We start from the raw sequence: 27,235 nt of genomic DNA, 5'->3' as shown, positions 1-27,235 counted from the left end.
TAAGGGAGCAGTGAAAATGCAGTTTATTCAATAAATACAGATCTGATGAATATGTTTCCATGAATACGACTAATACAAAGGGTTCCTAGTAAATACAACATGTTTATGGAAAACTCACAGACATCTTAATTATCAATGCAACAAAAGTGAAATTGTTTCAGCTAAAATGGTAATTAAAATGTTCTTAAAAGGGTACAGGGACTGATTAGCTTTTCTTAAAGAGCATCATGTATGTAGCACACTTGATTTTCTGATAGAGCAAACATTGCAGATAAAGAACAGGCCATGTCCTGGACAGAATTGTAAGCTTAAAAGGCAGCAAAGGTGCATTCACAATGCTCTCTTATGAATAAACCTTTCCCATAACCGATGTTTTGGAAAACTTATCTTGCCTAAATAATGGCTGCCAAAACTATACCACTCTTCACATTAGCCTATAGAACAATTTCTCACAATACACACACACAACTGATTTGTGGTGCTTTCAAAAGTTACTGATTAAAATTACAACTGAACTGAGGCTGGCCTACTACAAAGGACTGTTGTAGGTCTTGGAGCTATGTTTGATCAGCAGGCCCACCATTTCAACTGGAAACACTTGATTTTCACCCTGGAGTACTTGGTTCCCGTTTCCTATTGACAACTGGGACTCCCATGCTGAAAGTTGGTCAATGTGATCATGGGAATGGAACTTCGTCCCACCTGAGGGAAAGATGCAGCTGCTTACGCAGGGATTGTTGGGACGAACGGTTTTGGGTATTCTGCACCAGTTAAAACAAAACATCAACAGTGTAAAACAAACTGCACATCAATATTATTACACTCTTAAAAGCAAGAAATGCAGTAAATGAGTACTGACACAAAAATATTGTCTCCCACTTTTTTGCTTCCTTAGGGAGCTGCCGGACTCATAATTATGACGTGGAGCCTCAATTCAATGATTGAGGCTCCAATTGCCTCAAACTGCTGCTTGAGTTGGCGCTCAAGCAGCAGTTTTGTCAGCCATGCTGCGGCTGCTTTGATAGTAGAGTGTGACAGCATACTGGCTCAAGTTGGCTTGTTCCTAGCAGCTTCTGGAATTCAGACAATGCTGATTATGTGATGCAGGCAGTACACATGACTGCTTAAGTTATAATGGCTTACTGTCAAGGAAACAGTGCAAATGTGACAGCTCACTATTCAACAAACAAAATGCACCTCGCATTATTCTTGTTCTTGTCACAAAAGAAGGCAGATTTATTGTCATTGTTTTCTCTGTACAGTAAAATTAATCCTCTTTGTAATCCGCTTCCTCTTCGTAGCACTGTCTTCAAGCTCACATTCAATGATTTGCATTCAATTCCTCTTGAAGTGAGGCAGAGCACCAGACTTATCCCTACCATTGGCACAAAATTGCGATAATGTGTCAATCCTTTTGCATATCTAGACAACAAAAGGCTTGTCTTGCAGCTTGAGAAAGTGTGGTGCCAGAGAACCCTAGCATTAATTTCCCTATTTCACCTTCATCGGTTGTCAAATGGTCCAGCAGGTTTCTTTTCCAACTTAAAAGATAAGCTTCAGCATGCGAAAACAAAGCTGTGTGAAGTTCTATACTACATGGTGCAAGCACGCTACTATAAGCATAAGCTGTTAGTCTTATTACTGAGCCTTCATGAAGAAATAACGTTGGGCAAGTAATATTTATTCCCGACATTAACACTCAGGATTCAGATAAGTAGTGGTGTACTTGCATATTTACCAGTTAGCTATGTACCATCCTTGTCAGTTATAGTTTTAAAATTGGGACTTAAGTGTCTTGCATGTGCATGGAAGCACCGTGAATGCACTACAAGGCCACCGATAGAGTCTCCAAAATTACGGTTTCCTATTTCTAGATCTTGTTTTCTTAAAAGAGGCCTGAAACACTTTTCTAACTAATCAGAGTATGACAATCCTCACTATTACATAGTGTTGCCTCACGAATCTTCTGCTGCAAAAAATTTTAAAATCCTGAATTCTTCAAGCACAAGATAATTTAGACTTTATCGGACCAGTGAGCGGCTTCCTTCCTCCTTTCATTTCCACTAGCATTCTGGAAGCTATGCAGGGGAGACAGCAAGGGGGCGTAAGGGGAGCTGGCCTCAACCAAAGGTTGAACACTTTGGCAGTGAGACGGCTCGTGGCAGTACCTCATGGTAGTTACGCGGAGCAACGCACAACCATTATGTGTAGACCAGCAGTGCAAAGGTGAAATGGTTTTTGTCGTTTTGAGATTGCAGGCATCTATATTTTTCATTCAACTTAAATGAGCAATAATTGTATTACTGAGAATGTGCTCACGATTTCAAAATCAGTCAATAGCTGTTGATGGGTTGGAGGGTTCAGCTGCTTGCGATGACACAGGAGGAGACTGTAAAGGAGAGAGCAAGTGATTTTTTCGTGCTTCTGACACGGGATTGTAAATTCTTTGCTGAATACAGTGCAATATTTCACTCACATGTTCGCAGGAGCCTTGTTAGCAGATCGACAACACTTTCTTACTACGTTCAAGAAGTGTTTCAGGGACCCTTAAGATAGAACTCGGCTCACAATTAAGGTATCCAGCTCTGAGCATGAAACTCTCCTCGTGCTCATTCTCAGTGGAATGATGCAGAGTGAGTCAACTTGTAAGGTGAAACTGCTAAAAAATTACCCTTCGCCACTTTATGGAACTATGTAAACTTTCACTGCTTCAGCAGTTGTAGAATATCAGTTTTAACATGTAATACCACAAGCAAAAGCCCAGGAAAGACTGATGGTGACTGAAGCATTCTGCTGCATTATGATGAATGGTCTCTTTTCAAGGCTATACACTTCCCTGGGGTCTTAAAACCACTATTAAGATGAACCACCAGTGGAAAGCAAGCTCATGGAATAAGAACACAAATTAAGGGTGGTGTAAATGTGCTAAAAAAACCATGACCTTAGGAAATGTAACAGCCCTTAAAAGGTTAAATAAAGAGAAGTCAATGTGGTGGGGTGATGGCATGTACTGCTATAAAAGTTATAATAAGCATGCTGAAATATGTGTAAAAGACACCAACACACAGGCAGTGCACGTACAAGGCTTGTGAAGGAAGTTGGCATGTTGAAAAAGAAAAACATAATTAAAATTGTTGCGCAAAGCGACGAAGGGACAGGACAGGAAGGAAGGCAAGAAAACAATACACGGCACCTGAGTGTGCTTGGGTGTTGCGTTATGTTTTCTCGCTTAAGTTCTGTCCCTTCGTCGCTTTGCACAACAGCTTGAATTATGCCTAACCAACTGGCCCACTCTGGCACTTTCCTTAATTACCTTTGAAAAAACAGTAAATGTTGTTTGACATGAGGAGATCGGAGTAAAGTAATTTTGACATTAAAAAGAAATTAAGAAATAATGGCACTGAAGTTCAATGTGGGAAGCTCAAAATACTAAATTGTCAGCATAATTGTTAAATACTGGACTTTTAGACTGAAGACAGCTAACATGTCGATTTCAAAGATGGAGTAAAGTTGCTGTTTTCTTGCTGTGACATTGACACATATAGCACTGCCGCAGCATTGCCTTTCGTGGCCAAATACTTGCAGATGGCACCGATCTCAAAGCCTGCGTGGGGGCATAAAACAAGCTTGCACAAATAACCAAGTTCAAATGTTGTATCATGGCGCAGTCACCATCCTGCGCTGAAGTGCACACTACCACAGGAACATGAGTGGCGGCACAAACAAATTGCTGCCTTAAGATGCTCAAGCACTTATTTGGCTACGCTCCAATCATTCTGCCGAAATTTTTATGCAAGGTTTCATGTGTTGATATAATGAAACCATTGAACCTTCTATTAGCAGGTCTGTGTGCATCGGATACCTAGGTCCTGACTATTACTACAGCCTTTTGTCAAAAATGTTCCAGGACAGTGCTTACAAAAAGTCATTTGCTCAAGTTACAAACTAACGACCCAAAGTCTTGGCAAAGTAGTCCAGTTGGCTATGGATGCACAGGTGGCACTGCTTCTGGAAGTCATGGAAGTAAACAACTAGAGACAGCTTCATCCAGCGTGTTCTTCAGCACACCAGCCACAGTAATTTGAAATGCTGCCGTACGTCTTCATGATGCTTATTCACTTTCAGTGACAATTCCACGAAGAGAAACAAAAGAAATCAGATGGTGACAGGGCAAGTGAATATGGGAGATGTCATATGGGAGGAATGTGGTGTTTGTATAGGCACTGCTCTTGGACTGAGACATCGGTGTGACTCGTCACATTGTCGTGCAACAAGCACTGTCCAGATGACAAATCAGGATGGCACTGCCGAATAGCTTGGCATAAACATTTGAAAAGCACATCAATGTAGAAGTTTTGCTTTATCGTTTGCAGCAAGCCTCATGACGCAGCAAGCCTCTAGCAACAAAAAATGTGATCAACCCTGTCTTTGTTTTCAGTGGTCGTTGCTTAATTCACATTTTTAGAGGAAGGTGAACCGTGACCTTGCCATTCAACACATTGTCACTTCATCTGACGATCGTATATTGGTAGCACCAACTTTTATCTCTGGCAGTAATGCTTAAAGGGGCCCTAAACCACTTTTTATTGAAATCAAGAAATGCATTTGAAGTTAAAATAGGCTGCTTCAGGAATATTTTGCCGCAGAAAGTACTTCAATGCGTTCAGCAGAAGCACAGTAATTGGCAATAAAACATGCCTGTTGTGGCGCCTCCACTCATTTTTTGATGACCTGCACTGCAAAGGCTACGGCAGAGCGGGGCATGCCCACTACACTTCTCCTACTGAATGTCACCATGGCGTGCAGTTTAAATGTGATTTTGGGTGTTCATGTAGACGCCAATACTTCCAATTTTGGCACCTACAACGTGCCAAACATGGTTCTCAGCGGGCCACAGTGCACTCAGCCAGCAGATTAGTCATGGCACCGTGCAGTATCCATGCTATGTAGCAGACCAGACCTACATGCAACTATAGTGCATGTGTGCAGCGTTTGCTTTGTGCACAACAGGGCTTGAGTGCATGCGCACGCTCATGTGCTCCAGTCTGGCTATGCTACATGTAGTGTGGACTGGTTTTGTCCTGCACCAGCTCGACTGATGGATACTAGTCACATCCAACTTGTGCACTTACGCATGTTGAAGTGCTGTCAACAGCTCAATACGAAGTGAAGTCTGCCTAGGCATCTAAACAAAAGTGGCCAGGAGTCAGCGCATGATGGCAAGCGTGCGTATGATCTGACGTCAAGTTTCATGTGGTTCTAGGCTAGTTGAGCGTTCAAAACTAGTCAAAATTAGCGAAACCCAATGGATACAACACCAATAAGCAGGGTGGCCAAAGCTTAGGTCCCATGTGGGTGGCCGTGGCTGAGCATAAGCAGACGACAGTCGGCGTCTCCGAGAAGTACATAATTGGTAGTATCGAGATTAAAAAGCAGATTTTCGCTTACTTCAGCCTGTTTATTAAACTGCATCAATAAGTATATACAGTAACAGTATGAAGAAGTGCACTGATCCAAACACCCTTCTTGATTGATGTCCGCTATTAGCCAATAGCAGCTATGTGTGCGAATCGGCTAAATTACGAAATAATGTGTCCAGACAAGAGTGAGGAGCAGGCTTATGCTGAAAAGAGAGCATTTGAGAAAACAGTGACTTTGTGCTCCACTTTGCAAGCTTAATGTACCGCACACGACTGCAAAATTTGGCTGAGATGTTCACAGCAGCATATGCTATCCGCGAATTGTTAGTAAGTTCATTCGGGTTTAAAGGCACAAGATCAACTAAGGTTGTGCTACACCAGCCACAAGATATTAAGAAATCAAATGTTAAGGCAGCGAAAGCTGCATTACCTTATAGTGTGTGTAAAACACTGGTTTCATCTAAAAAGTTTAACAAGTCGCTGAAAGGCACTAGCGAATCATCTCCCAATATTGAGGAGGGGTGTAAAGGTATATGCAAGCTATACAGCTTAGGACGACAGAAAGCTGAGCTAGTTGGTAAGGATTCATAATGCAAAAGAGGGGTAAGGCGTGCAGACATGGACACAAGAGAAGTGGACAACACGGAGTTCGTCTTGTCCAATTCTCTACTCTTGAGTCTGTGTCTGCACGCCTTACCCCTTTTTTGAATTATGAAGTTATACAGATTCTGCAAAAGTTTATGTCTCTGTGTTTCAATGAGTGGATATGTCATAACAATGTGCATTACTGTAAGCAGTTCATGGCATTTTTCGCAAGTTGGTGGGTTTTATTTTTGGTGCGCATCTATTTGCTGCTTCATTCTCTGGTATCCCACCGTGGCTTGGAATTCAACACAATCATATGGTTCTACCATATTTTTTATCAACCACCACGTTTAAGCTATAAACCGAGGAGGAGTTCACACGCAGAATTTAAATTCAAAGCTCTGAGTGCACTCATTGAATCGGTATAAATGACAGCATTCTTCTGCTTGTCGGTGACAATTTTTTTAACTGCCGTCCATACTGCATAAATTTTAGCGGTAAAGACTGATGAAAAATGGTGTATCCGAATACTGTTTTCCCAATTTTTCATTATGGTTCTCACACCCACATATTCTTGTGTTTTAGAACAATCTGTGTAAAATGCTGCGTGATTTTCATATTTGTCTTGGATAGCACGAAACTCTTACACTATGTGTTCTTGTGGAGTGCCTTTTTTCAGTGGCCGTTTGCGTTCCGTCCGTTGATTTGCCGCTTCCCGAGTTGTGCTGCCTGACACGCATCTTTTTAGCAGCCCTTCTACGACCAAAACCTGCACTGACTCCGGAAACCCTGCTGCTGACAACCTTCCTGACTAATCCATAAAACTCGTATGGATTTTATGGTGGCAAGATTTCCAACTTGTGCTTTGCAAATGCATTAAAAAAATCTTGCCACCATAAGATCTTATGGATCAGTCGGCAAGGTTGTCAGCAGCAGGGTTTCCGGAGTCAGTGCAGGTTTTGGTCGCAAAAGGGCTGCTAAAAAGATGCGTGTCAGGCAGCACAACTCGGGAAGTGGCAAATCAATGGACGGAACGCAGAGGAAAAGTAGGGGTAGTGCCCTATCTGCATACAACGGCACATACACTTTAAAGTCAAGTCAAGACAGTTTTATTTACATCATTATGATGTGGGTAGGCTCAGGCAAAAAGCGAACGATGTTCGCTTGAGGGAGCCCAAGCCCCCCTACATGGCATACAGCAAGGTCAGAAGTTTAAAAAAAAAAAGTACAAAATCCACACACACTACATAACAGAATATAATACAAGAAATTCAGAAAAGTAGGTATAAACTCTTGGTACATGCTCATTAATACAAAATGCATAGGTGTTAACAGAGATGAACATGTCATTCCTATCACACTTTAACGCAAAAGGAATACAGCGGAACAATTCAGAAAAATCGTTATAAGTGAAATTCAGAACAATCAATATAAACTATTCGTACATGCTCATTAATACACAATGCATAGGTGTTTAACAGAGATGCAAATGCCATTCGTGTCAGACTTTAACGCAAAGGGAATACAGCGGCTTACAAAAAATGATGTGTTAGAGTTTGTGTACTAGATGTTTCAAGAGAAAAACGTTCAAATATGAATTTATTTAGTAACCTTGGAACTGCATAACGCATCATCTGTCGACCATGTTCTGTACAGCGAAACGGAATGGTCCAACGATCGTGTTTTCGAAACGAGTATGGCATTGGGTTTGCTTCGAGGGATGACAATACTATCAAGAAGTTGTCATTGTGAAAAATGGATTTTTTATATCTTACGGCTAAGAAAAATTCGTATAGCTTATGAACGGGTATGATTTTGAATCGCTTAAACAATTCTTCGGTGTGTGCGAGGTAGTCAGCATTTGCAATGTAACATACTGCTTTCCTTTGCAGCATGTGTATTTTGTATTTGTATTTGTATTTTGTATTTTGAGTAGTAGTGCCCCAAACAAGGAAACAGTAGTTAACATATGACATGAATAATGTGTTGTATATTATTAATTTAATCGATACAGGTAGATAGGAGCGAAATTTCGCGAGCATTCCGACGCACTTTGATAAATTGGTTAAAGTGGAGCTAATGTGAGGGTCCCAGCTCATGTTCTTGTTAAAGAAAATTCCTAGTGTTTTTACTGTGTCTACCACCCCTATAATAGAATTGTCTATTTTTAGCCTAATGTTTGATGTAACGATGCTCTGACGGTAATGAAAAAGTACCGCTTTTGTTTTCTTACTATTTATTATCAAGGAATTTGCTGCGCTCTATGATTTCAACTTTTCTGGTACACTGTTTATGTTTGAAATGAGCAATGGAATGTTATTGCCCCTAAACAAGAGACTCGTATCGTCTGCATACAGAAGATATTTTGGAAGGTTGCTGATATCTGTTATGTTGTTTATGTATATAATAAACAGTAGCGGTCCTAAAATACTTCCTTGTGGAACTCCAGTGGTTATAGGTTGAAAGGTTGAAACATGCTGGTCTATTGTTACACATTGATATCGATGCTGTAGGTAGGACTTTAGTAGACAAGCTGCAGTGCCACGGATTCCATATCTTTCTAGCTTAGTGAGTAGTGTTTGATGGTTTAGGCGATCGAAAGCCTTCGAGAATCCACAAAAACACCTATGCATATCTCCCTGTTTTCAAGTGCCTCGAGGATTATCTCTTTTTGCATTAGTAAGGCTGTTTCAGTGGACCTGTTTGGGCAGAAACCATTTTGTGACGGATTAATGAGGTTAAGCTTATTGCAAAAGTTCACGAGTCTTTTATTAATTACTCTTTCTATGCCCTTAGAAAAAATCGGCAGAATAGAATAGAAAAAAATGGCTAGCCATGTGGACACAAAAGTGGTCCTTTCAGCGCTAGAACAACTTGCGAAAATATGTCAGTTAACGGACCCGTACCGTAAGCCAGCTGTCAGATTCTCTACGAATCATCCTAAAGCACCAGTGGGTTGCATATAAGCTGTTGTTTACGAGCTTCCGCTGTCCTGTGGGGAAAAATACATTGGACAGACAGGAAGGTGCTATAATGACCGGTTACGAGAACAGTCTAAACGTGAGAAATAAGCAATATGGTCATCTGTCAACTCACTGTTAGGAATGCGGCTGTGCGCCAGTGTATGGGTCCTGCCGTGTTCATGCGAAGCACAAAGATAAAGATGTGCGAGAGATTATTGAGGCTCAGGCTATCTGTCGGAATAGTGATATGTGTGTTAGTGCCCCTTAGGTCAACATGTTAGATAAGGAGATGGCTTTTTTGAATGGTTAAAAATTTGGATGATGTGGCGCCACTGTGCATGGGTTAAATAGGTGGTTGTTTCTTTAAAATTGAAGTTAGCGCATTGTGGTGCCGTCTCCCTTCTGTCCTTGTTCGCTGGCGCTAAATATGCTTTCAACATATAAACTTTGGACAGGCGATATTCTGCAGGCACCGCTTGCCAGTTGTAGGCTGAGATTATGAATTGGATCAAGTCATTTAATGTAGGATTGCCTAGCTGCACTAAAGCTACACTATCGTAGTCAAGAATGCGACATACAAGGGACAGGTATACAGGGTGTTCTTTCTTTTAGCTGCACCAAATTTTTTTTTAAAGATTGCCTATGGCAGATAGCACAATTCTAACCCTTTATCTAAATTACTTGATGAGGCAGCCATTACATTATGAGAAATTATGCAGGAAAGTACACTGAACAAATGGTGACGGTCTTGTAAGACAGAACGGTTATTGCTACAGCCTTGAAAGATGTATTTAACTGGAGATTTCTTGTAGGAGTGCCGCCCTGTATGACTATGGCGGCTCCTCCCAACAAACAGCTAGAGCAGTCACGGTCCGTTTGGACAACAGTAAGACCCTCAAGAATTTGACTGCTCTTGGGCCCTAGGTTTGTTTCTTGAAGACAGAAGGCCACTGGTGAGAATTTATTTATGATGTCTTTAATGCAACCTAGATTATAGATCAGGCCTCTGCAATTCCAATGGATGAAGAAAGCCACTGTAAAGCAATTAAAACTTAACTTATGTGCATGTGAACTATAAAGTGATGGGTGACATGCAATGAAAGGATCACTACTCTAATCGAGGGCGGTAACCGTTCAGGTTACCTGTCCCTTTTTCGGCACAGTTACTTTCTCCTTCTTGGTGCGCTCCAGATAGCGCAGATCTTATGGTGTTGATGACGTCGGTGATTTCAGATCGGTCTCCAACGCCTTCTCCAAGGTGCTGGATGATCGAGAGTCAGGGGCCAAGACCCATGTCTCGAGCCTTGGCATTCAGTTTAGCCTTGGGACCTGTGGAACAACCATCTGCAGGGCCTTCTTGGATGACGGTGGAGCAGAACTGGCTGCTGGACCCAAGGGGATGGATGGAACTGCTGTGGGACTACTGACTGTGACCCCTGTGGACTCCTGAGACCGATGTGGTGCTGCCCCCTGCCGTACCGCATTGGCATAGCGTTTTTGAGGTAAGAGTGAAAGCCTCTTCCTCGCTTCGAAAAATGAAATCCTCTCTTTTACTCTCATATGGCAATCACCTCTTCCTCCTTCTTCCAACTGCAATATGGTGGTGCATACGCTGATGATCCCCTTTGCAGTTTACACAGCGTTGGGGTGCGTTACAGACGGATGGTTGCTGGCACTGCACTTCGCGCATGTTTCTTAGCCTCTATGTGATTGATGCATGGCCGAACAATGGGCATTTGAAGCGCTGCCTTAGGTTTGGTATGTACGGTCCGACATTAATCTTTAGATAGGCTGCGTCGAGAGAGGTCGGGGAGAATGCTAGTTCCAAAAGTAAGAATCACGTGTTTGGTAGGGAGTTCATTGTTTCTTCAGATTGTTATCCTTTGAACTTTGATCATATCTTATTCTTGGAACCCTTCGAGGAGTTCCTCGTCACTCAAGTCGAGATCTTACTCTGAGATAACGCCCCTGCAGGTGTTTAGAGAGTGATGGGAAGGAATCGCAACTTTGACGTCACCGGGGAAGATTGGACAGATCTTGTACTTGTTCTTTGTTTCTCAATTCGCTTAGGAGGCCTCCGTTGGTCATTTTCGGGCTTTGTATTCTTTACCATTTCTTTTTATGAGGCATTTCACCACCAAGAAAGGGGATAGTTTACGCATACTTGCTGCTCCTTCACTATGTCAGATGTGGTATCGTGTTAAGGTGTCTAGGTTGGCTCGGAGGGTAAATTGAAAAGCTGAATTGGTGCGACCTCTTTTCAGAAGTCAATCTGGAAGTTGAAAGAACGCTTCTGCCACAAAATGGTTTCAAAATTCGCCGGCAGTGGTAGCCACCCCCCACCGAGCCCAATAAAGTGAACTACAAGTTCTGAGAAACCTGCAGACGCCAGCTATGCACCGGCACTATAACATAATTACAGTGAAACCTCGTTATAACGAACAGTTAAAAAGTCGGAAATTAGTTCGCTATATCCATAATTCGTAATATAAAATTTCGTAAAAAATACATGCAAGGGGAGCAAAATTAAATCAGAGAAGGCACAGCAACTCGAACGACGCTTACTTGGGTCACGTTAATTTATTTACGCACAAAGAACTGCGTTATCGTGGCCTGCTTCTTGGTGTTCATCGCATTCCGTATCACGCCCTGTTCCACAGTTTGCAAACACTCAACAAGGGCAAACCCACTGCCCTCAATAGCATTGCAGTGGCGGCGCAGTAAATCCAACGCAGCAAGTGCTTCTTGTGAAGTCGGAATGTTCTTATCGTCTACAGGGTCAGCCTGAGCTTCGCATGCGGGATGTTCAGAGACTTCCGCAGCGATTTCGGCGTCCGTCAGTACAGCCGTGGTCGCTGAGATGTCGTCGCCACCTACGAAGTCTTCTACAGTCATTGTTGCAGGCATGTCACCAACACCAACATGGCCGTTGGTGGGCATGTCACCAACGGCCACGCCACTGCTAACACTAAAACGCAAAAGCAACATTCGATCACGCCGCTGCCACCACTGCTGAAGCGGTGGTGTTAGCGGTTGTGAGATGCGGACGATTTCTTTGGCTGTCAACTCTCGATGACGACGTGGCATCTGCGGCGCTGTCAGTGCCTGCGAGGTTGTCCTGAACGTTTGCTGCGCCGCACACCACACTTGTAGTGCAACGAAGCCTGCCGCCTGCTATTAAAGTGAGGTAGGGCTTGGCGTCGCGAAGTTCGTTATATCCGTTTTATGCCAAACCGCGTTCGCTATAGGAAGTTAAAAATACATGTGTTTGACAAAACTATTTCGGAAGAGTTCGATATATTCAATAATTCGTTATATGCGTGTTCGTTATATCGAGGTTTGACTGTATAATATATATAGCCAAGACTGGATTTAGTATTACACACGGTTAAGAGGAAGCATTAGCTTGGGGCTCCTGTCTTAATACATGAAAAAGGAGAAATAGAAACCACTGCAGTGAGTTTGATGCACTTTGTTGCATCTAAAAGAAAAATTCAAAATCTAGTGACTGTAGGAAGCAGAATTCTGAAGCAATATTATCCTCGCTATAAGTTTTGCAGACTACACAAAACTTGGACCAGTGTGATACTCTACTAAAAAGATGGGACTAAACACCAGTACTAAACTCTGTATAGTGTGAACAATAGGTGTATACTCATAGGCTGTTATTTCCTGTCTCATATATATTTTGCCATAGACAATCCATTTAGCTAGTCATTAGAGGGTCCAGCTGCCAAAGCAGCCTAGGTACAGTGAGTATATCACTGAAATTAACTCTTTTAACATTATATTTAAAAAGAACTAAGTGATATTAAGCTTGCTACTCCTAGAACATCTTGAAGGGATAGTGCAAAAAGACGATGACAAAAGGCAGGAACACACAGGACAGCGCTCCTATGTGTTCCTGCCTTTTGTCATCGTCTTTTTGCGCTGTCCCTTCAAGATGTTCAACCAGTACCACCTCGCCCAAATGTCAAACCTTGCTACTCCTAGACTCACCATACATTAGTTTGCACAGATGCAGCTTGGCAAATTTCTTTCCCTTTGCACCAAACCAGCTGAAGTTCCCTGCAGCATTCCAGCTCAGGAGGGACTGTAGTATGCATGTTGTTCTTTGTTTATCTGAGTGATCTCCTTGGACAACCATGTGCTTCTTCTGTTAAAAAGAAACAAGAAAAAATATAGCTACAAGGATAAATTAGGATTCAGTTAACATTCTTAGTTTCACGACCCGAATGAATTCTTGGAAATAGAGAAGTGCTAACTGATTTCTAGATTTAGTCATAGTCTAAAATTTTCATAAATGGTTGAATATGTAAAATTCTACAGTATGTCATCAATCAGACTTAGTGCCATAAAAAGAATCATAACATTATGAAAAGGTGACGTTGGTACCAATTTCACAACACTGTTACACAAGACAGGCAACTTTACATTAAGACTAGGGAGTAGAGCCCTAATTAAAACATATTTACAACCATAAAATTGGCAGAGTTATAAAAATAGATGAAGGAAAGCAATTTCCATCTGATGTCGAGCTTCTCTGTTCGTCTAAAGTTTTTTCTTATAATCCAGCACGTCTGTCACATTAAAGAAAAAAGGCAAATCTGGGAGGTCATGAAAGAGCACAGGAGCACTGTCTGAATCACTGAGCAGCTGATTAAAATACTGTGAATAGGTCTGCTCAGTACCATTCAGTATGTGCAAGACCTTTTCCATGAAGCCTGTAAGGAAACCAACAGCCTTAGGAACATGTGAATGTTTACTTTAGCACTATTTGCAAGGTGAAAAACTACTTTTTTTAATTTTATTTATTTATAAATACTGCGATCTTAAACAAGATCTTAGCAGCGTGGTACACGAATAAGTTCACGAAACAATATAAATACAACAATGGGGAATAGCACTCAAAAATTCCTCAAACCAGCGCTTCACACAAGCGTTTCACACAAGCACAGAAAACAGGCGCAGAAAACACAGGCGCAAAAAAAAAAAAACGCAGGCGCAAAAAACAAGCGCTTCAAGGTTACATCGGTGATCTTTCCCAATCATACAGTAAAACAGTGCTATCACTGACAATCTCTGCAAGTGCACAAAAAAAAGTTAAAGATATGTTTCAAAAAGTGATAGTGAGTCCTGTGTTACAGTTTTATCGGCCAGCTTATTCCAATCTACTATAGTTCTTGGAAAAAAGGAATACTTGAAGCAGTTGACACGTGTTGTAAATGGTGTTACAGCTAGTGAGTGTCGCTGTCTGGTAGCGTAGCCTGTTGCATAGGTGATAATGCGAGACGTGTCGATGTTGTAGTGACCATTTATTATTTGGAAAAAGAACTTTAAACGACATGCACGATTTCTGTCACTTATAGAAGGCAAGCCGCTCCGAGATAAAAGGTTAGTAATAGAACTACGCCCATATGTATTGTAAATGAATCGAACTGCTTTTTTCTGTAAGCTTTCTAGCTTTCCAATATCGCTTTTAGTGAACGGGTCCCATATAACTATAGCATATTCTAAAACGGGGCGGACTAGTGTTTTGTATGCCAATAGACGTACTGTTGGTGTGGAAGATTTTAATACGCGTCTTAGAAAAAACAACTTGCGGCCACAATTTGCTATTACTGTGTCAAGGTGCTTTGACCAGGAAAGATCCTTTGTTATGTACAAGCCAAGGTACTTATATTGTGTTACCTCTGCCAAAAAAGCGTTTTCTGTGCCATAGCGATATACCAGTGGCTTCTTTTTTAATGTTATCCGCATATATACTGTCTTTTCGAAATTAATGCTCATTTGCCATTGTCTACACCACTCAACTACCTTATTAAAGTCCCTGTTTAACCTAAGTTGGTCTTCTTCCGTTGTTATTTCATCGTACAGAACGCAGTCGTCAGCGTAAAGCCTGATTTTAACAGAGAGGTTAGTGACAATATCGTTTATATATAACAAAAAGAAAAGGGGGCCAAGAACAGATCCCTGTGGGACACCAGAATTTACAGCAGCTATATCAGAGGTTGTTTTATTTACAGTAGCAAACTGATGGCGGTTTGTAAGGTAGGCTTTAATCCATGCTAGTATTTTATCATTTTTAAGCACAGCTCTTAGCTTATGAAGCAATTTAACATGAGACACCCTATCAAATGCCTTGCTGAAATCCATGAATATCGCGCCTGTTTGTTTCCCTTTGTTTACAGTGTTAGCAAAGTCATGTATGATTTCAACTAGTTGAGTAGTCGTCGATAGGCCACTTCTAAAACCATGCTGCATGTTTGTGAAAACGTTATGTTCGTCTAGAAATCCAGTTATATGTTTATGAATTATATGTTCTAAGAGCTTACAAGATGTTGATGTCAATGAAATCGGTCTGTAATTATTGATGCGTGATTTATCCCCCGATTTATGTAAAGGTTTTATTCTAGCAATTTTCCAGTCTTCCGGTAGTGATCCTTCGTTAATTGACTTCGCAAATAGAATGTACAGATATTCTGCACACCATTCAGCATAACGCTTTAGAAAACAGTTCGGAATATCATCTGGTCCTGGAGACTTCTTAATGTCAAGCTTTAACAATAAATTTAGAATACCCTGTTCCGAAATAACAATGTCGGGAAGGGAAGGCAGTTCAGCAGAAAAGCATGGCAAACAGCCATCATCACTTGTGAATGCACTTTTAAAATGGTTATTAAAAGCAGAACACACAATTTTCTCATCCCGCACACTTTCACCGTTAATAAAAAAGGTGTCGGAAGACGAAGAGGCGGGCGTCACAACCCTCCAGAATTTCTCGGGAGATGATCTGATAAAGTCTGGTAGTAATGTGCTGTGATAATACTCTTTATCTTTGACAATCTTTTCGTGAAGTTTTTCGGACAAGTTATCAATATCGGCTTTAAGTTCTTCGCCGTCCTTCATTAGGGCGCGTTTCTTTTTTAATCGCTTAAGTTTCCGCCTCATCTGTAACGTCTCCCGCGTAATCCATGGATTGCGGCGCTCCGACTTCTTCACTATTTTAGGAACGAAGCGTTCCACGCAATCAAAAATGAGGTCTTTAAAGAAAAGCCAGAGGTCGTTTACACTACAATCAAGGCCTTGAAAGTGATCGTAGTTAAAAGCTAGCGCATCTATTATAGAGTCATCCTGTGCTCTTGAAAAATTTGGAAAACATTGAACGTTATTGGTTCGATTTATTAAAGCACTTTTCAACGTCAGGACAACTGCTTTATGATCAGAAATACCAGATGTTACTGTATGTGAGATGCAGTCTTTAATGGTGCCACTTACAAAAAACAAATCAAGAATGGACCTTGAATCATTTCGAATTCTTGTGAAATCCTGCACAATTTGCAGTAGATCAAAAGTAAAAGCTATATTAGTCATAACACTTTCCGCACTTTGAATTGGATACGAAGAAAAAGTTTCCCAATTGATATTTGGCAGGTTGAAATCACCGGTTAATATTAATTTATCTTCTTGCGTTACATATGAATGCATATAAGTTGACAAGCGCTCCAAGTAATCAACAGTGGAGTTAGGAGGTCTGTACAAACCTGCAAGGATATATGTAAAATTATTGACATATAATTTACAAAATATGCTTTCTACATCCGGAACATCAGGCATTGTCTGCAGCATAATGGAAGATTTATACAGTATAGCAATACCTCCCCCTCTTCTATCCCGGTCCCTACGTAACACTTTATAATTCTTTGGTACGAATTCACTGTCAAATATATCATCGATTAACCAAGTTTCAGTTAGTACGGCCACGTCGGGTTCTAGTGAAAAAAGCATGCTCTCAAGCTGGACAGTCTTATTCACGACACTGCGGCAATTCATGTTAAGAATTGTGAAAGGCCTGCTGTTTATCTTCTCAATTCATTTCTTTTTAGTAATTTTAAAGCGCTTATCTTTAGCTTCGTCCCAGCCAAACATTACGCCGTCCACGCTTAACTTATCAAAGAACAACTTCACCTTAGCATTATTTTCTTTTTCCTGTTTCGCACTTAGCCACAATTTTTTTCGTATTTGACGCACTCTGAATGAAAAGTCTTCTGTTACGGAAAGGTTTGTTCCTTTTAACTTTGAACAAGACCTGAGAATTGTTAGTTTCTCATGATAATCCAAGAATTTAATTATCACTGGGCGGCGTTTTCTGCTCTTTTTGCCTAGTCTGTGACATCTCTCCATGCCACTAACACTGAGTCCCAGCTTATCCTTGAAAAGATCGTCTTGTAGTATTTTTGTTAGGCTATCCGTTGTTTCATTGTCATGTTCCTGTATCCCGTAAATGATCAGGTTGTTCCGTCTACCTCTATTTTCTTGGTCATCTAACTTATTCTGTAAATATGACACCTGTGTTTGCAAAGTAGCGACAGATGACTTCACGTTTTTAAATTCTTGTTCTAAAGATTGCAGAACAGACGAGTTACCCTCTAAACAGCTTAGTCTTTCCTTCATATCTGTTATATCTAATTCCATTCTATTTTGATTCGATAATAGGCTATTCATGGTGGTCATCATGTTATTCTGGCCATCAAGTAGCTTCATCAAGAGTTCCTTCTCAGTCGGACCTGGGTTCGCCTCAATATCGCCACATGATAAAAGATTCAACACAAACGGAAACATATCAGACAACAGCAGTGGGCATGGCAGCAGCATCAGGAAACGGTTGTCACTACGATAGCACTTCGTAGGTAAGTAAGAACTAACCTGCACCGAGAAGCAGAGCGGATTTTGAAGCAACATTCCCGAAGCACTGCTGCCGGGACCACAGGAGGCAACTTGCAGTGCGACCCGTTTTAAAGGCGCTGGAAGTCCCACGTGACGTGACGTCACAGATGAAGGTGCAAGCGCAGATGTCAGGAGGAAAGGCGGGATGTTCTCGCTGATCTCGTACATGTCACCATCCACTGATACCTCGATGACGCTGTCACCAAGATTGTGGCAATGAAGTCCGTCCGATGCACAAGCCTGGTTCGGTGACCATACTGTGATTAGGGTAGCGAGAACCTGCACCGAGAAGCAGAGCGGATTTTGAAGCAACATTCCCGAAGCGCTGCTGCCGAGCCCACAGGAGGCAACTTGCAGTGCGACCCGTTTTAAAGGCGCTGGAAGTCCCACGTGATGTGACGTCACAGATGAAGGCGCAAGCGCAGATGTCAGGAGGAAAGGCGGGATGTTCTCGCTGATCTCGCACATGTCAATGAAGTCCGTCCGATGCACAAGCCTGGTTCGGTGACCATACTGTGATTAGGGTAGCGAGAACCTGCACCGAGAAGCAGAGCGGATTTTGAAGCAACATTACCGAAGCGCTGCTGCCGAGCCCACCTTGACGTAGCACGCTTGGGAAAAAAAGTGATGAGCATAATTAAACATACTATTAGCCTTAATTTAAACTCGAACAGCGAAGCAAGTGGCTTCTTTACAGTTTTTATCACCTAGCACTGGCCTTGTGAAACAGTGTGATTGAGGATTCACGATTCGTCCAATGCTGCAGTCGCGTTGCTCGAACGATAGGGTTGTACTCTTATATAAAGAAGGAAGAAGCAATAACCTGTGCCACGGACTAATCCTCCATAGTTTCCCATATACCTATTCACAAATTTTGTTTACATTATTTTATAATTCTTTTTTCTTGTTATATTGAACTACTCGATTCTTGGCCCATCCCCCAGAGTGGGTATGTTGTTGTTGCCATAAAACATGGCTTGTATCCACATATTGGTCACACTGGGCTGATTGAAAAATGCATCTAACAGAATACCAAAAGGGGCCAAAGGCATACATTCAAAACGAAGAATGAGGCCCCAAAACGCTAATAGCAATTTCTAGAGGGCCTATACACAAATTTAAGATAAAATGAAAATAAAGTAAAGCATCCCACAATGAGTACCCTAGCAGCGAAACCTTCCTGACGCTTCAATGAACTTGTGTATAGAAGTAATCATTGACCCATGGCTTGTGCCTAATTGACAGGCACCAAAGGACACTGTGTTTGGTATAGTAAGCACTAACCCTAGCTACTAGTTGGAAATAAAGGTAACATTCTGTGGAGGAAGGAGAAGTGGCAGCAAGAAAGAAATGGTCAATAGTTTCTGGTTCATTGCAAAAAGAGCAGAGGTTAGTTATGGATAAACCAGATCTATGAAGGTAAAAACTTAGGCGGGGAACTCTACAACAGAAACTTGTTAAGGCCACCTCGCATTGTCGCGAAAGGCATTTGCGCATGTTCCACCAGAAATTTAGATGTCGAAAACAATCTGCGGAAAGTAGGGATGAATCATTACAATTTAGAAATAAAAGTTGTTTTAATCTAACTCCTGTTATAAAAGCGAAATCAGTAAGAAAATTTAAGACTGGGCCATTTAGCGATGACGATGCAAGCAAACCAGCTGATTCATTTGTAAAGATTCCACTATGACCGGCAATCCACACAAAGAGGACTTCAGACAAATTGTCTGGAGTAAGCATCAAAAATATACTCAGAAGGTGTGGCGGATTATTAGAAGTTAAATGTTTATAAACTGAAAATGCATAGGTAACAACTATTACTTTAGAATCCTGTGGACCCAATATTTTCGTGGCTAGAATAATGGCAGAAATTCTGCAAGAAATATTGGGGTATAATCAGCGAGACGAAGAGCAAATGACCAGTTAAGCTGATTTGAAAAGATGCCAATGCCGGCCTTCTCTAAATGTTGTGTTGCATCCATAGAAATAACCAGGTGAGACGGAAATCAACTAAGATGATCTTGAAGGAGGTGCATACTTGAAGGAGACCTTCAAGTATGCATGCTGGAAGAAGTTTCGTGTGTTTTGGAAAAATGTCATCAAAAATCAGTTTCACTTTTAGCACATTAGTTTTGGAGAAATCAGGCACGGTAGCCAAACATGAAGCTCTGATCACAGTCTCTGAACAAAAACAACTTGTGGTTGTCGATAACGCTACCCATATGTTCTGAAAAATGAATAAGGAGAATTGATAAAAATGGGTTGGGAACAGGAGAGGGGTGCATCGTATAGCTTCAGAAAAGTCAGGACAGTAAGTTGCTTAAATCTGGACTCAAGCAGAATTCCAACCTCCAGATGAAGCACGAGATTAACCACAAAATGTGACAGCCTAAGACAAAGACGCAGCACTTGCCTTTCTATTAGTATTAAAGGTCTTAGCTTGTATGTTGCACATCCTGAAGAAAGAACACAGCCGAAATCGAAAATGGGGTGGACATAAAGCTTATAAATAATCAGCAACGTAGACCTATGCATACCCATCTTTTTATTACTGAAACGGGGCAATAATCCCACTGTACATCATACTTTACTAGCATTTGTTTCAATTTTCTGCTGCCAAGTTAGCATACCATCATATGTTATCCCTAAGTACTTCAGAGCCGTGACTTGTGGTATCGTCTCATTTCGATAATGAAGAGAAATGAAAACGGGATTTGACAATGGAAACACAAGGAATGAGCATTTCTTGACGTTAAGGGGAAAAAAAGAGTCCATCCAGCCAGGACTCAAGCACCGACAAATGAGATTGCAAAGTTTGGTGCAATGCATTGATATCCCGTGATGCGAAGAAAAATTGCAATAGCATCAGCATAGAGATAAAGTTACACATCCTGATAAACTCGGACAGACTATATAACAAAATATTACGCAGAAACGGAAAAAGAACTGATCCCTGTGGTGCGCCTTTTGTCTGTTTATATGTACCCGATGTAACCCCATCCTTGAAACAAAAGAATTGTCTATTGGAAAGGAACTCTTCTATCCAGGCCACTATATAGTTATATAGCTATTGCCACAGTTCTTTTAAACAAAGATACTATGTGTCACTAAGAGGCTCTACATCTACATCTACATCCCCTATAGTGGGTAGGAGCCACATGCTTGACAGGAAACGACGACGACTCAGGGCTGCCAGTGTCACTCCATCGTGGTGATGTGGAGAAAATACAGCGCACCGGCAGCAACTTAGGAAAGCTTTTCTTACGTGCTGCTTGGCTCTGGCATAGGGGCATAGTGCAAGCCAGAGCTGGCTGAAGCAGTTGTGCAGATACAATGTGCTTGGCTGCTTGTGTTTCAATTCGTACTGATACAGAGCACAAGTGAAAGGAAGGTGTTGTGTTGTGCTGTCCTCTGGTGTCATACGTAGCCCTCGCTAGCATTGTTATCTGCAATGTCCGCTTGATAGAGCTGTGACCTCCATGTCTGTACATTTGTATGAATTCATTAGGCCAATCAGGTGCAATCATGCAATCTGTGTACTGCCAATCAAGTGTGATAACACCACTTGTGTAACAGCCAATGGCATGGTGCAACCTGTCCTTGAAATGCTATATAAGTTGAATAAACGCCACGTTGGCTAGACCGTATCACCCGTAAGAAGTGTCTCCGCCAACCTCACCGCATCAACCTTCCAGACGCTAGGCCCTTTTGTCGGCCAGCTTCGGGTGCAATGCTACAGAATGGCGACAAGGATTTAGAAGAACCTGCCGTGCCTCAAATGTTGTAAGTGACAACGTTAGTTAGTTACGTCACTTCACTAGTACTTCTGCGCATGACTTCGTAGTCTCTCCGAGTGCTTCAGCTGGTGTCGGACTAGGCATTCTTTCTTCGTCTACGCCGTCTTTGGTGACGTCATATTGCCTTCTTCCTTCGGCTTCCCTAGCCCCACTTCTGTTTACAACGCTCAAGCATGACGTCCCTCTTCACAAACCTTCCTCAATTTCTCGACTTACCTGGTACACCTCCTATTCCGTAGTACTGATGGAAAAAGGATTTCCAGGTACACCTGAAGGCGGCCAGTGGGAGCGGATGAGAGGACGAGTGTCGACAATTTAGCGCTCATCAGCGTTTGGGGCTGGGAAGGCCAGCAGAAATACTTCACAGCAGAAGAGCAGGCTGAAGCACAAGCAGCAAATACAAGTGCAACATTGGGACGAAATGCAGCTCAGGCACCCAGTACGTTGACTACAGAGACAACAGCTACGACAAGTGAGTACGAGGAGCTATTGAAACTCTTGGATCGGTTTTTCTCAGAAACTACAAGTGTTTGGTCGGAGAGACATCTGTTCACAAGCCGAAAGGAGCTGCCAGACAAGTTTCATGGAATACGTCACAGCCCTCAAGGAGAAATCAGTCGCTTGCAAATTCAGTGTTATGTAAGAGGACCGAATCCAGGATTAAATAATTCATATGGTCGCCAACCCATATGTCCGTAGCAACCTACTGTCTTAAGGCGAACATCTGACCTTGGATAAAGTCAAAGAAATCGGTTGAGATTCAGAAGCGATGCAGAAAGCTAACCAAGTGTTTGGCGACACTGAGAGCGTTTAGCACCAAGCATGCGACGACACTGAGAACGTCCAGCACGTCGGGGTAGCGCCAGATGGCGGTTCAGCGGAGCAGCGTTCAGGTCAAGATGGCCATGGTCTCCCACCTGGCACGATGGGATGGCATTCCCAAGATGGCCGTGCATGCTCACGCACCTGCCCTATGCATCAGCAGGATGGCATTCGAACCAGGGATTTAAGTTCTATGGATCAAATAGGTCCATGTTACCAGTGTGGCAGCTCTGGACACTTAGCATCTTCAAGAAATTGTCTGGCCAGCAACAAAACTTGCAACTTCTGCAGCATCAAGGAACACCTGGCTACCGTTTGTCGGAAGAACAAGGCACATTGCCAGTTCAGAATGTTACTCCAGTGTAAACAGAAACTGTCTCAATGACATCGATTCTCTCTGTGAATACTTCACTTCCAAGCACAAAGGACTTAAGTGTTTCAGTGGCCACTGGTCCCAACATACATATGCAGCTTCTATTGGATACTCGAGCTACCGTGCCTTTCATGACAAAAGAGGGCTTCAAGAAATCCTTCGACCAGAAGTATCAACTTGTGAAAACTTTGGTGCAACTTCAGAGCTTCTCCAAAGGGCGCATCAAGATATTTGGCTGTTTTCAAACGGATTTTCGACGCCAAGGAAAACAAAGCAACGTCACATTGTATGTGACCCCACATGGGACTTCACTTGTGGGTCTCAAAAATATCCAGCAACTTCGGCTTCAGATAGGTGGAACCAATTTAATGTGTCGATGAGCGACACATTTATCCTCACAACTTCCTGCAGGCGTACTTTTGGTGTATGAACATCTCTTTGATGGTGAGTTGGGGCTCATTAAGGGCTATGTCCACCGGATCAAGCGGCGGCAGGGTATCGTGCCGGTGCCCGCCAAGGTGCAGCAGCTACCCCTGGCTCTTCTGCAGCAGGTCGCCAACGTGCCACATGGACTAGAGAATGATGTCATCAAGCCACTCATGGTGGTCTGCAAGAAGGTTCCTAGAAAGTCAGACAAAAGATGAACCAAAAGCAGGAACAAGGTAAGCTGTATGGGGATCAGCGTAGAAGGGCCAAATCAACTCTGATGAAAGTAGGCGATACAGTGAATGTAGAACTTCCTAAGAGATGGTTGTTCAAATACAGTAAGCCACTTACAGTTAAGGAAAAGGTTAGTCCTCCTACAGTTATGCTAAGCGATGGAAGTAAAGGGAACACACCAAAGCTGACATGCATTCCCAATTCGAGATCTCATCCTGCAACAGACAGCTATGAGCTGGTATGAGACAGAGATTACTTAAACTCTTACTCAGACTTAATCATTTCATTACTTCAGCTATAGGTCAGCTGTTGGTTAAGCATTCTGTTCAGACAGATTCCACACAGGCAAAAGCATTCCACAATCCAGAGGGAGAGTTTGATGTTACCCAGGATCAACCCTCCTCAGCACAGGGCAACGTAGAGTGTTTTCAGCACAAGAGAGGGAAATGGTGGGACGGAACTTCAAAGTCGGCTACTTATAGTCACAACTCTCCAAGTTCTACTGTTGATCCGGAAGCAATTTGGCCACAAGGAATGCGAAAACTTCCGGCCTGGCTTCGGGACTGTGACATAGACTCATACGGCCTTTGTCATCTCCTGGGGCTCTACTGCTTTTAGGCCTATTACTTAGTGTAGCCGCAGTGGACATGTGTGATGTATGCAGTGTGAATTTTGCTGCGAGTTACAGTTTATTCATTACATTTTCTTCTTTACCTATTGTATTCTTAACATGTTGACGAGGGTGCAGAACATTTTCTTACATTTACAGTTTTGTATCATTAAATATTTATTGTGTTCCATTTTTTGTATCATTCGATCTTCTATGTACATGGGTCTTTCATTCTGCGTAATGTGAAGTTCTGGGTGAAAGACACAAGCTCCGCACTGTCTGACGCTGTGCCTCACTGGTGAAAACTGAATAGTTACACAAACATTAAGTAAACGAATTTTTCAGCTCACCTGCAGCATTAGTAATATCATATGCTGAAGAGCCGCTTACAAAGTGCAGCTCTGAGCATTGAACTGATGATGACTGTACGCACATAAGCGCAGCTTTAGTACATGCATAATCAATGGTAATCTTCATGCATAAGTCTAAAAGAAAAAAAATTATGGGGTTTTACGTGCCAAAACCACTTTCTGATTATGAGGCACGCCGTAGTGGGGGACTCCGGAAATTTCGACCACCTGGGGTTCTTTAACGTGCACGTAAATCTAAGTACACGGGCGTTTTCGCATTTCGCCCCCATCAAAATGCGGCCGCCGTGGCCGGGATTCGATCCCGCGACCTCGTGCTCAGCAGCCTAACACCATAGCCACTGAGCAACCACGGCGGGTATGCATAAGTCTCTACAGCACATAATTGTGTTAGTACGTGTTGACAAGTCTTGAGAATTGTCACTTAATAATGGGAAGTATACTGTGTATACCTAATGCATACATCTGAACCGCATAATCCTCTTTTTTATTCCTACAGAAGTAACTCATTCTTACACGCTGTAGATCATATAAGGAAAGTGTACATCTTCCAGTGTATAGTTATTTGGGTCTATTGATATCTGAACTACGTACATCCAAGTTTGTGTAAAGAAGTCATAATTCTCCCTGAGGGAGACGATGTGTTGTGCTGTCCTCTTGTGTCATAAGTAGTACTTGCTACCATTGTTATTTGCAATGTCCACATGATGGGGCCGCGACTTCCAGGTCTGTGCGTTTGTATGAAATCACTAGGTCAATCAGGTGTGATCACGCCACCTGTGTACCGCTCATCAAGTGTGATAAAGCCACATGTGTAACAGCCAATGGGATGATGCAATTTGTCCTTGAAATGCTATATATAAATCGTATAAATGCCACGTTAGACCTCCCACCTGGAAGAAGCATTTCTGCCAACCTCACTGCATCGTTCTTCCAGACGCTAGGCCCCTATGTTGGCCGGCTGCGGGTGCGACGCTACAGAACGTATTGTTAACTTACGCAAGCTTAAGTGATGGAGCTCACCCAAAACTTGCTGCTTATTATTTACACTAGTGCATTCAACAGAAAACATCTGAGTGCTTCTCCCATACTTCTTGCCTGTGTACTCATTGTTCAGATTCTCAACAGCCACTAAATTGACTTGTGCTATGTACTGACGTTGAGAGTGTACCACTGGAATGACACCACGAACGTGGAGGAATTAAAAATGCAAGGATAACTTATTTTCACATTCGTTTTCCATGTTGCGCACTTCCCGCCAAGCGTAAGCCCTAAAGAGTACTTAAAAAAATATGCTGATCCCACGCACTGTGGGAATCGATGTAAGCGAAGCTTTCCGTGCTGGATGCTTTGATTGACGATAACTAGCGGTGATGTTTACAGTTCAGCTTAATTTCTTCAACGTTTCGTCTAACACAAGAGTGGTCAGTTGATGTTAAATGTTACCCTGCAGGCACCAGTGCTGTTTGTCTGTCTAGTACACAGAACACGCAGGGAGAGGTGTTTGCTTGAGGCGTTGTTGTGTGCCATATTTCATAACCTCTGAGAGGATTGAACATAGTCGTTGCCTCACATGCCACATCACATTGTGGCAGCAGTATTAAACTTGAATTAGATTATGGGGCTGTATATACGTGCCAAAACCACAATCGGATTATAAGGCACGCCGTAATGGCGGAATCCGGATTAATTTTAACACCGTGATGCTCTTTAACGTGTCCCAAAATCTAAGTGCACGCGCGTTTTCTGTTTCGCTCCCGTCGAAAGGCGGCCGCCGTGGTCGGGATCAAATCCCGCGGCTTGCACGGATGTGTGTTTTGATTTGACGGTCGACCGGTTCCGTAGTGTCGCCTGGACCCTGCGGTGCGCTTTAATTAATGCGGCTCTGCTTCTCCACGCCCTGCGTAGTTTGTCCACTTGACATATTTGCACTGTGTTTATTTTGCAGAAATAGCAGCAACGTACTGTTCCGTACCTTGAACTGAAGCTTCTAGTTTTCCCGCAACCGCCGTCGCATAGTAGTAGAGTTTGTTTGCCTTCTAACGTCATACCCCCCCCCCCTCCCCCCCGCCCCTTGTATGGGAATTGCCCCTTCGCCCCCCTTCTCCCTATCCACGTCCCCTCTGGACTCCCACGTTAGTAGAACGGGAAGCACTGCAGTTTCTGCAATGCTTCTGAGCTAGGGGAGTCACGGATAATTACAGCTTTCAAGAGGCTAATGTGGCGACGGCCAGGGAGCTCCAGAGGGCACTGTGCACATTCGACGCGGTGGGGTGAAAATGAGTTTCTAGCGTCGCCTTTCCCTCTCTAACTCGCCCCTGCCACGTATAAATACGCTCTGAACCACCCCTCCCCCCACCGACGCGGTGTGCTTGACAGCAGTAGCCACAGCAGCAGCAGCAGCAGCAGTGGGAAAGTCGAAGGAAGAGGCAAATAAAGGCTCGCTTTAAAAAAGGGTCATCACATGTATGCCAGCAGGCCAGATTGATAAAAAATAGTTGACAAACGAAACAATTACCTTCGATTGAAACGCAGACCGGCTACGCTCGCCCAACTCTGAAAACACTCCATTGAACACTTTGAGAGAGCGCGCGAAACCAAGCGACCACGGCGGAAGATGATGCGGAACCATGGAATCGTAACAGACTCGTTGGAAACAGACATATGCGGTAGGAATCATGACCGCATTGCAATACACGTTGAAAATATAATAAAAAAACATAAAAACATGCAATTAGATGTTGCAAATGCTATTAATAAAGCTTTTGTTTTTTATTGTGCTATCTGTTTATTTAGAATTTGCTGTGTAGTGAAAGATATAAGAACTGAAACCGAAACTGTTCGTCGCTTCTCGGAGAATTTAGCAATGGGGAAGCATGCATGCAGGGCCTGACAAGCGGACAGTTTCAA

General features: G+C 42.6%; 1 protein-coding gene across 3 annotated transcripts; it reads right to left on the bottom strand.

Annotated features, from left to right (window-relative positions):
- Positions 1 to 26,990, bottom strand: LOC139054729 (uncharacterized). 3 transcript variants are annotated; one of them, XM_070532270.1, is made up of 5 exons: positions 26,844 to 26,990; positions 17,675 to 17,974; positions 12,968 to 13,124; positions 2,320 to 2,389; positions 1 to 761 (listed from the first exon to the last, which is right to left on the bottom strand). In XM_070532270.1, exons 1-4 carry the CDS (start codon positions 26,955 to 26,957, stop codon positions 2,361 to 2,363), a joined length of 600 nt encoding a protein of 199 aa, XP_070388371.1. In that variant the 5' UTR covers positions 26,958 to 26,990; the 3' UTR covers positions 1 to 761; positions 2,320 to 2,360. The 3 variants fall into 3 exon arrangements, 1 of the variants encoding a protein (XP_070388371.1); XR_011511461.1 differs by lacking the exon at positions 17,675 to 17,974; XR_011511462.1 differs by lacking the exons at positions 17,675 to 17,974; positions 26,844 to 26,990 and adding an exon at positions 21,709 to 21,866.
- Between the last annotated feature and the right edge of the window lie 245 nt (positions 26,991 to 27,235).

Source organism: Dermacentor albipictus, chromosome 1, assembly GCF_038994185.2.
Source record: "Dermacentor albipictus isolate Rhodes 1998 colony chromosome 1, USDA_Dalb.pri_finalv2, whole genome shotgun sequence".
In the NCBI taxonomy this organism is placed as follows: Eukaryota; Metazoa; Arthropoda; class Arachnida; order Ixodida; family Ixodidae; genus Dermacentor; species Dermacentor albipictus.
Note: the sequence above shows the minus strand (reverse complement) of the source record. Positions and strands in the feature narration are given on the sequence as shown.